Here is a 13,135-nt window from a genome sequence, read left to right on the forward strand (position 1 = left end):
ACACCCTTGCTTTTCCCAAAGCTCTGAGGATGGCCAGAGTTGTCTTCCTCCACCATCACCAGGGGCATAGCCTGGTAGGCAGGCAGGTCCCCAGGGAAGACATGCATCAGTGAAATGAAAACTTGGTCTTCCCAAGTGGCTGGCTACATCCACTTTACTACTGGGTCTTCAGGGGCCAGCCTGGCTGTGGCTGTCATCAGAAGGCCACTCCCCTCTGGCTAGGCATCCTGGACTTTCTCACATGTAGTAAAGGGGCTTTAGGGGCAGAGTCTTAGTTAGGGGAGACAGTGGGAGAGAAGCTATAATTTGCCTAAGGTCTCTGCAGCAATAGTAGCTTAGGGATGTGAGGAGCCCCGGCACCTCCCTCTTCCTCCTAGCTTTCTGTTGTGCTCTGCTGGGCTTAATTGTGGACTTCTTGTGTTCTCTAGACTAGGATCTCCAAGGATTTCTCTTCTCTCTCCTCATCACAGCCTGCATTATTGCATCTGTTTTGAACTCTCGGTTGTTCTGGCCCCTGAGAAGAGATTACAGAGCCTGCCAGGAGAAACTGGTGATTTGATGTTTCATAACCTGAGCTTTATCTGCTCATTGAACTTTGACCAGGCACTTGGGAATTAATTTTTTTAAACAGGGAGGAGTGAGAGACGAGGGGGAGCCAGTTAAGAAAAAATAGAAAAATAGCTTATAAGATATGATCCAGATGGGGTAGTTTGATGGAGGTATGCCTTTCTGAAAAGGCTGGGTGGCCTAGGGGCAGGGGACCAGGTGGCTGTAACGCCTGCTGAGAGCCCAGTTACTTTCCCCCCTGAATTTTAGAGATGAGGACATCCAGGGCTCCGTTCACAGTAACAAGATGGGGCCGTATCTCAGGGTTCTATTCTAACTAGCCTTATGCAGGGACTGGGCATATTATCCTTTAGCTCACAGTAGGAAGTACACCCCCTGTGACTTGTAAGTACACTGTGTGTGTTGGGAGTGGGGCTTGGCAGGATGAGGATGCAAAATAGGGAAGGGCCAGTGAAGTGGCACGGGCACAGGCAGGACGCGCGACTGGAGATTTCACCTTCCTGTATGCCTTCTTCCTCCATTCTGGCGTGAAGCGACATGTCAGTGCGACTCACGGGAATGAGGTCCTGCCTGATAGGGTTTGCGGAGCCTTTCTTTCCTAAAATGAACCGTTTCTTTCATGCACCTTGCCAGCGCTGGAGAGTCTTCTCGGAGTAGAGATGGATTTATTCAGAACAAAGCCCTCTTTTCCTGAGATTTCTCTTTGAAACTGTAATTGCCTTTGAGAGTGGGGTATACATGGAGATTGTCTTGTGTGAATTCGCTGATAAGGAGGCTTTCCAAAGGGAAGCCCAGGGAGCAGGAGAGCACTGTTCCCAGTGGAAGTGGAAACCACGCGGAGTGGGAACGCGGCCGCACTGGGGGAAGGGTGGACTACACCCGCGGGGCTGTTGGAGTCCAAGCTCATCTCAAATCTTTGAGGACAATACTAGGGCTTCCTGCTCTCTCAGTCCCTTTCTCCCTTCTTTCCTTCCCTCTGTTGGCAAATATTTAAGTGCCTATTATGTGTGAGATACCATGTGAGGCTTCGTTATTCTGAGATGAGACTTGGGTCTTTTAAATTTTTTTTATTTTTATTTATTCATTTTAGAGAGGAGAGAGAGAGAGACAGAGAGGAGAGAGAGAGAGACAGAGAGGAGAGAGAGAGACAGGGGGAGGAGCTGGAAGCATCAACTCCTATATGTGCCTTGACCAGGCAAGCCCAGGGTTTCGAACCGGCAACTTCAGCATTTTCAGGTCGACGCTTTATCCACTGCGCCACACCAGGTCAGGCTTTCTTTTTTTTAAATGTTTTATTTTTATTTTTAGAGACTCGGGTCTTTTATTAAAGAGTCTTGTAGTCCAGCGGAGGAAGACAGATGGAAAACAACTCTGTGATTCCCCGTGTCCCCCTGGCGGGGGAGGCAGGAACGAGGTGTTTCTGAAAGAATCCCTGAGTTCCAGGATTCAGTAACTGGAATAGTTTGGCAAATTGCAGCTATTCTGATCGAATGCCAGGGATGTAGGTGGGGAGGCGGAGTAGCTGGGTTTCGGCTTTCTCATCTTTTTCTGAATCAGCTTTTGAGCAGAATTCAGCTTCTGTTTGAGAAAAGTAAGCTGGTTTTTGCAATGCAGTGAGATGGAATTATTTTCCTGAGAAAACGAAAGAAGTGTGAGAGCCCAAGAGCCTCTAGCTCAGAAGACAGAGGCACAAGCGAGGTGGAGGAGGGGCCCAGGATCAGGACATGGGGCTTGAGGCCTCTGCTCAGCCAGCCTGGTGCCCGTGGGTGCAGTGCCCAGACCCTCTCGGTCCGTCACCCCAACATGACAGGCATAGCTGGAGACCTCAGGGAATCCCAACATTTGAATGTGGGCCTCGGTGTGGGAGAATATTAACAGCCTGAGCCTGCTGGTGAACTCAAGGGTCTCCCTCTCTTCTTTTGGTCCCCACCATGTGGTGTCCATGCTCTGAGGCTCTGCGTCCAAGTCCCTTGACAGCCTCTTCAAGTCTAATTCTCTCTGCTCCAGGTTCCTGGAGGCAGAGTGCTCCCGGCTGTTATTACTGTCTTCCCCCTCTTGCACTGCAAGGAACCACTTACAGTTTTCTTTTACAATGTTTTTTTTTTTCCTTTTTAAGTAATGGTATTTTAAAATTAAAAACAGGACATGTTCATATAGGAAGTTTGGAGAGCATCACAGTTGACTTCTGCCTGTGGAGGAGGCCTGTGCGGGCCTGATGAACACAAGGCGGAGTCCTGAACAGGCCCTGGGGCCCTCGGAGGCCCTGTCTTTGTGGCTCTCACACCCTCGGAGGTTTTCTCCAGCCACTGTTCAGTGCTCAGGTCTTGGGCAGCATGGAAATCACCTCCTAAGATAGGCACCCCTGTGAATATACTCCTTTTTACACTGAGGAGTCTAAAGTTGGATACAGAGCTCAAGACTATGAAAGAGATTCCCACTATATTGGCTCAGATGTCAGTGAGGGATCACAGAACAAGGTCATGCAACTCACTGTCTTCATGGGAAAAATTCTATTTTGCTACCATGAATACAGGAACTACATCTTCTTCCTGCCTCTTAGGGATGCTACCGTAGAATGAAGTGTTGTTACGGGGCACTGTGTACCTCATGAGGAAGATGCTTAAGACAATAAACTAAGCAAGTTCATAAACTCGTGCAACATACTGGTATCTGTGCATGGGGTGTGAGTGAAGAGATGTAGAGGCTACCAGCTCCCAAGGTGGCCTGGTCAAGACCGAGGCGGCGGAAGCCTGGGCTGGTCACACCTGGCTGTGAGCTGCCTCTGTTTATTCTACCTTGTCAGGCAAATATAATGTTTTATGCATGGCATGATGTGACAAAAACTGTTCTATACAGTTTTCCAAGGTTGAGAAACCTTGGTTTCGCAAGAGGATGAAGTTGCATTGAAGACACACACCCAGGGCCACTTGAATGACTCTTACAGACAGATGGGATTTTGGAGACTATGTTTGCTCAGCCCTGGATTCTGTGCACATTCCCCACAGGTGCTCATTAGGCGGGCTCTGGCTCTTCCAGTGGTGGAGAGCTCACTACCTCATGAGGACTCACATTCCATTCTTGGACAGCTCTAAACTTAAGAAAAATCCTTCTTTTTACTGAACCCAAAGCTACCTCCTTATAAATTCCACACTTTGACCCGGTTCCGTTCTTTGGACCATGCAGAACAGGTTTGTAATATGTCATAACAACTAATACAGAATTCCCACATACCACTCCATACCCTGCACTGGTTTCCCATTATTAATATCTTACACTTTACCATATTTCCCGATGTATAAGACACACCTCTTTTAAAGAAATTTGGGGTCTAAAAACTGGGTGTATCTTATACAGTGGTTGTGGCATTTCAAATGCCATAAATGGAACTGAAGACAAGGCAATATATGAAGACAGTGATTTGTCATCAGACACAGATGAGGACAAGCTAATGGATGGGAGTTTTCACAGTGATGAGGAGTTGTATGAATTTTATGATGAATAAAACTTGAGTTCAGCCCTGGCTGACTGGCTCAGTGGTAGAGCGTTGGCCTGGCGTGCGGGAGTCCTGGGTTTGATTCTCGGCCAGGGCACACAGGAGAAGCGCCCATCTGCTTCTCCACCCCTCCCCCTCTCCTTCCTCTCTGTCTCTCTCTTCCCCTCCCGCAGCTGAGGCTCCATTAGAGCAAAGATGGCCCGGGCGCTGGGGATGGCTCCTTGGCCTCTGCCCCAGGCGCTAGAGTGGCTCTGGTCGCAACAGAGCGACGCCCCGGAGGGGCAGAGCATCGCCCCCTGGTGGGCGTGCCGGGTGGATCCCGGTCGGGCGCATGTGGGAGTCTGACTGCCTCCCTGTTTCCAACTTCAGAAAAATACAAAAAAAAAACAACAACAACAAAAAAACCAACTTGAGTTCAATAACTTTATGTAATATATATTTTTTTCAAATTTTGGGCCTCAAAATTAAAGTGCATCTTATACATGGGAAAATATGGTATATGGTGCATTCACTGCAATTAATGTACAGATATTGATACATTATTGTTATTAAAGAGACTTCATACTTGAGACAGACTTCCTGAATTTTGACCTAATATATTCTATCGGTTCCAGGGTTCCATCCAAGGTACCACATTACATTAGTTCTCCTGTCTCCTTAAGCTCCTTCCTCTTGGCTGTGACAGTTTCTCAGACTTCCCTTTTTTATAATGATCTTGATAGTTTTGCAAGATGCTTTTTAAGAAAATTTGTCTGTTTTTCTCATGACAAGATTAGAGTTCATGGTAAAGTACCGTTTTCATCAAATTCTGTCAACCGTACCTACTGTCAACATGGTTTTCGCCTGTTGACACTGATCTGGATCACCTGGCTGAGGTGGTGCTTGCCTGGTTCCCTCCGGTAAAGCTGCTCCTCTCCCCGCTTTCCACACTGTGTTGTTGGCAACCAGTCACTGTCACTGTGCATAGCCTATGCTTAAGGAACAGGATTTGTGCTCCTCCTCCTTCAGGGTGGAGTATCTGTATTATTTATTAGAAATTCTTCTGCATGGGAGATATGTGTGTGTGTGTGTGTGTGTGTGTGTGTGTGTGTGTGTGTGTAATAGAGACACAGAGAGTGGGACAGATAGGGACAGACAGGCAGGAAGGAAGAGAGATGAGAAACATCAATTCTTTGTTGTGGCACCTTAGTTGTTCATTGATTGCTTTCTCATATGCGCCTTGACCAGGGGGCTTTAGCAGAACAAGTTACCACTTGCTCAAGCCAGCAACCTGTGTGCTCAAGCCAGTGACCATGGAGTCATGTCTATGATCTCAACGCTTATGCTGGCAACCCCATGCTCAAGCTGGTGAGCCCATGCTCAAGCCCATGACCTCTGGATTTCAAACCTGGGTCCTCTGCGTCCCAGTCCAACACTCTATCCACTGAGCCACTGCCTGGTCAGAGTCCCATGTATTTCTTTATTAAATCATTCATTACACCAATATGGAATCATAAATATTTATTTTATACTTTGAGTTATAATCCAATATTACTTTATTGTGTTGTTAAACTTGTTTCAGCTTTGGCTATTGGGAGCTCTTTTAGTTGGCTTATGTGCCTTTTTGACACACTCTCATCAATATGGGAATTTTTTTTTTTTTGAGGACTTCTTTCTGTCACTACAGGGTGCTCCAGATTCACCTTGTACCTTTCCTGCCCCAGTCCTAGGATCAATTATTTCCCCAAGGAGCCTCTGTTCTTCTTATTGGAGAATGAAATTAGAAATCAAGATCTCAGTGCCAGGTGTGCTTGTTTCTACTGGGGTGTTATTTTCTTTATGACCTCTCAGCTGACAAAGCAAAGAAGTGTGTGCGCACATGCATGCTTGAGTGCTAACCCTTATAAATTAATATACACAGAGCTGTAAATATTTTTATATGTAGCTATCTGTATCTATGTTAAGCTAAACATGAGTTTTTGCTGATGTTTCCAACTTTAATCACTTATCACATGGTGGTAATGTTTTTTGTTTTTTGTTGTTTTTCAGAGAGAGGGATAGACAGGGATAGACAGGGACAGACAGACAGGAACGGAGAAAGATGAGAAGCAATCATTAGTTTTTCATTGCGTGTTGCAACACCCTAGTTGTTCATTGATTGTTTTCTCATATGTGCCTTGACCGCAAGACTTCAGTAGACCGAGTAACCCCTTGCTGGAGCCAGCAACCTTGGGTTCAAGCTGGTGGGCTTTTTGCTCAAACCAGATGAGCCCGTGCTCAATCTGGCGACCTTGGGGTCTCAAACCTGGGTCCTCTGCATCCCAGTCCAATGCTCTATCCATTGTGCCACTGCCTGGGCAGGCAACATGGTGGTAATGTTTATGTTAACCTTGATTATCTACAAATTTCCCAACAAATAGTGAGAAACCTGGTTTCTACTATCTTTCATCTATCAATTTAGAGAGGAAGAGAGAGAGAGAGAGAGAGAGAGAGAGAGAGAGATTTGTTGTCCCACTTATTTATGCATTCATTGGTTGATTTTTGTATGTGCCTTGACCAGGGATCGAACCTGCAACCTTGGCATGTCAGGATTGTATCATTCAGTTCCTAAGAGAGGGCTGGAAGGAGGAGATCCCTGGGTTCTGCCTCAAAGAGCAGAACCTAGACTCAAGCTGTTGCCTGTTTTTGCCACACTTTAGCCACTTGAATGCCACCTTCATGATTTTTGCCATATCTACATAGTAATCACAGTGGTTTTTTTAAAAGAAAATTTTAGTCTCATTCTAAATAATAACAATCACAAAATTATAGGTATTAGGTCACCAAAGGAAGGATGCACAAGGCCTGATGAGTTTTAAAAAATTTATTTATGCATCTGCAAACAGATGGGCTAAGACCCTAGTGGGGTCATCCCCGAGAGGATGGAAAGCTTTATCCTCTATAAGTGTTGTAAGGTACCAAAAAGCTGCAAAATTAATATTGATATTCTAGAAGGAAAGGTCAGGCTTTCTTGTCCCATCCTTCCTTTGGGGAGGGGAGGGAGAAGAATGTAGAAGTTTCTGGCTTGCAAGAACAATGGGTCATTTAGGTTTAAATATAAAATAAAAGTTAACCAAGAAACTTCTTCTCTTTTAATAGGAGACAGAATTTACATATCACCTTACATTGATTGAAATTCCTCCCCCTTCCTGGAATCTTGAGAGTAAAATACCTCTTGGCTAGTGAGGGAAGATGAACCCTAAAAGATTTGTAAACATCTTTGATTGTGTTACCTTAAAGGTCTTAATGTTTCTGTGTATCCCCTAAACAAATGTTGTAAGCTTGTGCCATGATGTCATGCACTCCCCCACTTGTGTGTGATCAAGGGTATATAAAGCCCCTGAAATATTTTGGGGGCTTGCACATGATTTGGGCTTGCAACAACTGCCCCATGTCAGCTATATGTGGCTGGCATATTTAATAAATCTCCTCCTTTAATAAAACTCTTAAAAATTCATCTGGACTTGGTGTTTCTACGTAAACCCGCGGAATCGAGGTACAATACCTTTCAGCATCTGGAGTACTGGTACTTTACAACATAAGACTGAGTTCGGCTGTGTTTCCTGCTGCAGGGGGAAAACTTCTGTTACCTGTGTCAGCTAAACAATGAAAGGTTTAAACAATGGAGGGGTGGTGATTAATGACCAAGCAGCAGAACATTCAGTCAGTGAATGGGGGGATGACTAATTAACAGGATGTCCGAGGGTCAAGTGGAGATAAGATATCAATCAGGATCACTCAGGTGGAGAGTTACTGGAACTGCCCTGGCCCTGGGTCACCTAAAGTTCAATCTGACTAATTGAGGCTTTTGGTAAGGGGCCCTGGACCTGGACCTAACAACAGGCTTAATGTGCTAGATATATTTTTTCAAATGGATATTAAAATAAATGCATAGCCTGACCTGTGGTGGTGCAGTGGATAAAGCATTGACCTGGAATGCTGAGGCCACCGGTTCAAAACCCTGGGCTTGCCCGGTCAAGGCATATATGGGAGTTGATGCTTCCTGCTCCTCTTCCACTTCTCTCTCTCTCTTCTCTAAAAAATGAATAAATAAAAATAATTTAAAAATAAAATAAATGCATAACCATTAGATAACTGTTATCTGTGCACTATACATATGCCACATGCCTTCATTGTGGGCTTACTACTCGCCCTTTAGGCCAGGGTTTCATCCCCAGTCAAGGCACATGTGAGAATTGACTGCTCTGCTGTTTTCATCTCCCCTCTCCACTTATTTCTAGATGTGAAGTTTCTTCTGATCAAGTCACTAGTGTTCAGGCCTCTACTCCAGTGTGTTCCACTAAGGCACCTTCAAAGCCACTCTGAGGGCAAAAGCATTCCTGGGCAAGACTACGGGTGTTGTCTTCTCTTCAGCAAGAACAGTTCAGCTTTTATCTTTTCCCATGTTTAGGGCTTCAAGTTAAGATTTTACTAGAAGAAAGGGTTATATGATGTGTGTGTGTGTTTTTTTTAAAGTGTATAAACCATAAGACAGGTTAGTCCAGGATAAACAGTGCTAGAAAGATCATTTGTTTGGGTATTCACTCCATCAGTCATTCATACATTCATTCAGCACTTCTCTGAGTCTCCCTTAGTTTGTCCTAGCTTTGGGGTCAGGAGAGCTGGCTTCAAGTGTAGCTTGTTTGTTGTAATGAAGCGAAATAAATGTCTGGTGGCAGGAGGTGGAGCCATGCCAAGCACTATTCCAGTATTCTTCCACTTGATCCAGGTTGAGAGTAAGCCTTTGGTTCAAGCTGAGAAGCCACTTCCTAAGACCAGGGACCTCAGAATGACCTGATTATTGTGTAGGGTAAGAAGGGATGCTGAGTGTCTTTTTTCTGGGTAGGATGAGGGAAGGCAGGTGGCCAGGGTAGTTTTTAACAGTCATTTTTAGTCCAGTCAGCATAACATGATGAGTACATTCTATCCATACCACCATACCCCACCTCCACATGATGTTGACTGTTGCTATTTATTGATAGACTACCTCTTTCCTAATCAATCAATTAGTTAATTAATGCAAGATGGGGAGGAATCCAAGTGAGTAGGAATCCAAGTCAATAATGTAGAGAAAATAGGAGTTGTGTTGCACCAAGGAAATTTTGCAAGAAGAACTTTCCCATGTTAGGGTTGTAAGATATTGTAAAATAGGGCTTGGTTGGTTAAAGCATTGTCTAGAAGCGCAGAGGTTGCTGGTTCAATACCCAGCCAGGGCACATTCAGGAACAGATTGATGTTTCTGTCTCTCTCTCCCTTCCTCTCTCACTAAAATTAATAAATAAAAGTGAAAAAAGAGGATATTGGAATGGTGATAATAATGACTAGCACTTATTCAATGGTCCACATAGATTGTCTCATTTACCTCACAATGATGTGAGTCCCATTGTTGTCTCCATGTTAGTGATAAGATAATTGAAGCTTAGATAGAGAGCATAATTTGTTTTGAGGTCTACAGCTATTAAGTGGAGCAGGGATTACAACCAGAGACCATCTGCTTGACCACTTTGCTCTTCTCTTCAAGAACTTTAAAAATAAAATTTGGGCCTTGGCCAGTTGGCTCAGTGGATAGAATATCAGCCTGGCATGTGGACATCCAGTGTTCCATCCCCAGTCAAAGCACACATGAGAAGTGACCATCTGCTTCTCTACCCCACCCTCTCCCTCTTCTCTCTCTCTTCTTCTTTTGCAGTCAGTGGCTCGACTAGTTTGAGCATCGGCCCTGGGCACTGAGGATGGGTTGGTTGGTTTGAGCTTTGGCCCCAGAAGGGGGTTGCTGGGTAGATACTGATGGGGGCACATGTGGGAGTCTGTCTCTCTATCTCCCTTCCTCTCACTTTAAATAAGTAACTAAATAAATTTCAGCCTGGATTTGGTTCAGGTTCATCCTTATGGTAAGTAGGATGCTGGGAGAAATAACTCCCCAAGACACTTTCTTGCCTGAGGCTTCTATAACTTTTCCACTTTCTCCTTCTGTAGAATATAAACACCAGCATTGCTGCACTCCCTTTTGTGGATGCCAAGGCGAAGAAAAACATGGGTAAATTACCACTCATCAGCCACAAAGTAGTGCTAAAGCCACCTCTGCTGTGGACGGTGAGTGCTGTGCAATAGACATGACCCTGAGTAGGCAAATGAAAGACTTGATATCAGTCCAGAACCAAGTTTATAAAAGCCCAGGTGGAGGAAAAGCACAATGTCAGCTGAAGAGCTGGGTTTTAGTCCTGTTCTCACTCTTTACAAAGGATGTAAATTCCAGCAAATAAGTCATTGACTTTCTTTTATCTACAGAATAAGCTCTCTATAGGGTTATCATTAGGATTTATTGAGGAACGGAAAGATGAAGTGTCTGGTGTATAAATGGTAGAAACATACACAATGTTTTTTATTTTTGCCTCCAATGTTTCTTATTTTCTTTGAGTGAGAACCAAATTAGATAATGTGACAAAGTGTCAAGTTAGAGGAGGTAAATTATGCACACAAAAGTTCTAGTGTTTGTGCCCTTGAACAAGTCACTTGATCTAGTTAGGAATTGACCTTCTCAAGAGCAACAATAAAAGACTGTTTCTTAAAATACATAATTTCTGCAGCAAGAGTTGTTGTCATCTGCATGCTGTAATGTCCATGAGTCTCACAGAGAATGAGTCAGACACTTTCTTTGAAGGACAGACTGAGAAAGCCTATGGTCTCATAATGACCATGTCTAGCCAGTGTGTTATTAGGAGTAGAGCCTGGCTGGATGTGGGTGCTCTTGGTCGGGTAAATGGTTCAGGACACCCAGGTAAAGCCTGAGGGGTCCTTTACCACAAGTTCTTTCCCTGAATAGGAGACTGAAACACACAAGCAAATACTGGCCTCTGAGAACAAGGCTTTAGAAATGCCTTTCCTTTCGAGCATTAACACCCAATACCCCAAGTCCCAGGAGAAACCACGAAGGAAGCACAAGGTGCCTCTGACAGCAGCAGGTATGCCTTTGGGGCAGTAGTACGGTATGGTGGGGGTGCTTACAGATGGTCAAGTGTGAGGAGCTGAGCTGAGCTGGAGAAGGCAGAGCTGCCAGGTGTTGGAATAGTCAATTAAGGCAAGAAGCCAAAATGAAAGTCGTCCAGCCTTCCATCACTTCCTGTGACAGTGTAAGCAGGAGGCTAAATGGGAGAAAACTGACTCCCCACCTTTCCATTTTCCTGCTGAAGGCCGGCACCAGGCCAGGGTCAAATGTTTCAGCACAGTCAGAGGGACTAGCTCACTGCCTAGGGAGGCTCCCATACTTTCATAGGGGAGGAGGTAGGGTGAAGGGCTAGGAGCAGAAAAATGCTGAGTACTGCATCAGACTTAGAGGAAATGTCTTGAGGCCCCTCCCCCTTCTTGATAAAGAGATCGTGGTGAAAGTACCTGTGGGGGCCTCTGAATGGAGGCTCCTTGGTTAGGTGTGTATAAGAGCATGGCCAGCAAAGGGCACCAGCGTCCTTGACTGCAACTCTTCCGAGACTTCATGCATTGGCTGTGTGCCAAGGGTGGCGTGGGGAGGGCAGCTTCTCCATGACGTCTGCCAGGTAAAGCCTTTGTCATTGCCTATGATCGGGCCTGAAAGGTCACACAGAGGTTGTTGGCCAACAGCTGACTCCACACAAGGTTCAGAGATTTGTCCTAGTAAGGTTCAAAGGAAGACCTAAATCCACTGAGCACTGGCCATTTCCCAACACTGTCTGTTGCTCAAAGTTGTTACCCCACATCTTTGAAATTGTTTGTCCTCCTTCTTCTTAAACATCTCAGAAACTGCCCATGAGGAGATATTTTAGTTGAGAGCTAGTTCTGCCTTTAAAAAGCTTTTATCTGGGCAGATTCCAAAATGTTGATGTTTGTAAAGCCAGTAGCCACGGCCACCATCACAGCCGCCTGGCCCGTGCAGGTTTGCATTTGATTCAGACAGCCGGTAATGAAACAACAGAGCCCAAAACTGGTGGGCCATTAACTTTAATCCTAGCTTGCACCCGGCCAGCAAGAAATACACATAGTGGGAAAACACTTCCCTTTCCACTCAGGGCTCCCAAAGCCACGGACTTATCCGAGTTTCCTAGAATCAAAGGTTTCTAACCTCACCAGACTTATTCACCTCTGTTCCCCATCTCCTTTTCTCTGCACAAACTGGCTTCTCCCTCAGCACTCCACCATCTTGGCTACTTCTCCCCTCCTCCACGTGGCCTTTCTCTGCTCTCCTACAGCATGGGCTTCTCCTAGAACATAATCACTCTTCTCCCAGAATAACATGATCTCTCTTCCTTTTAAAACTTTTGGGCCTGACCAGGCAGTGGCGCAGTGGATAGAGCGTCGGACTGGGATGCAGAGGACCCAGGTTCAAGACCCCAAGGTTGCCAGCTTGAGCGCGGGCTCATCTGGTTTGAGCAAAAATCCCACCAGCTTGAACCCAAGGTCGCTGGCTCCCAGCAAGGGGTTACTCAGTCTGCTGAAGGCCCGCGGTCAAGGCACATATGCGAAAGCAATCAATGAACAACTAAGGCGTTGCAACGCGCAATGAAAAACTAATGATTGATGCTTCTCATTTCTCTCTGTCCCTGTCTATCCCTCTCTCTGACTCACTCTCTGTCTCTGTAAAAACAAACAAACAAACAAAAAAACTTTTTGGTGCGAAAGCCCTCCTCCAACACACATTAGCATAATCACACCCATCCCAAGCAAAAAGGGCAACTAATATCATTACTTGGGTAATGGGCTTCCACGTGGGCAACGCCATCTTTAACAAAGTGAGCATAATACATTTTATCTGCCCAACAATGTTCCACCTGCCGCCTCCCAGGACCAAACTGTAGTTATAACTAAATTTAAGAACAATCGTCCTGGAAAACCAATTTATGGATTAAATGAAGAGGAGTCCATAATCAAGGAAGTCACATTGAGACTGATAGGAAGGGTAGAGACACGAAAAGGGCTACCCACTCCCAGGAGCAAGCGGTGGCTAAAGGACTCTCAGTGTGGGGAGGCTTTCCCTGAGAGGTGCAGGTCCTACGCCCCAGGACAGGAATGCCAGCCTAGAGCACAAGA

General features: G+C 45.4%; 1 protein-coding gene across 1 annotated transcript in view; it reads left to right on the forward strand.

Moving 5' to 3' along the window:
- Positions 1-13,135, forward strand: part of DYRK4 (dual specificity tyrosine phosphorylation regulated kinase 4) — a 58,532-nt gene that overhangs the window by 13,956 nt on the left and 31,441 nt on the right. Inside the window, 3 exon segments of the mRNA XM_066363199.1 lie at positions 8,808-8,888; positions 10,055-10,171; positions 10,902-11,040. Of these exon segments, the coding sequence (XP_066219296.1) occupies positions 8,808-8,888; positions 10,055-10,171; positions 10,902-11,040 (337 nt within the window).

The sequence above is a fragment of the Saccopteryx leptura genome, chromosome 2, assembly GCF_036850995.1.
Source record: "Saccopteryx leptura isolate mSacLep1 chromosome 2, mSacLep1_pri_phased_curated, whole genome shotgun sequence".
Lineage (NCBI taxonomy): Eukaryota > Metazoa > Chordata > Mammalia > Chiroptera > Emballonuridae > Saccopteryx > Saccopteryx leptura.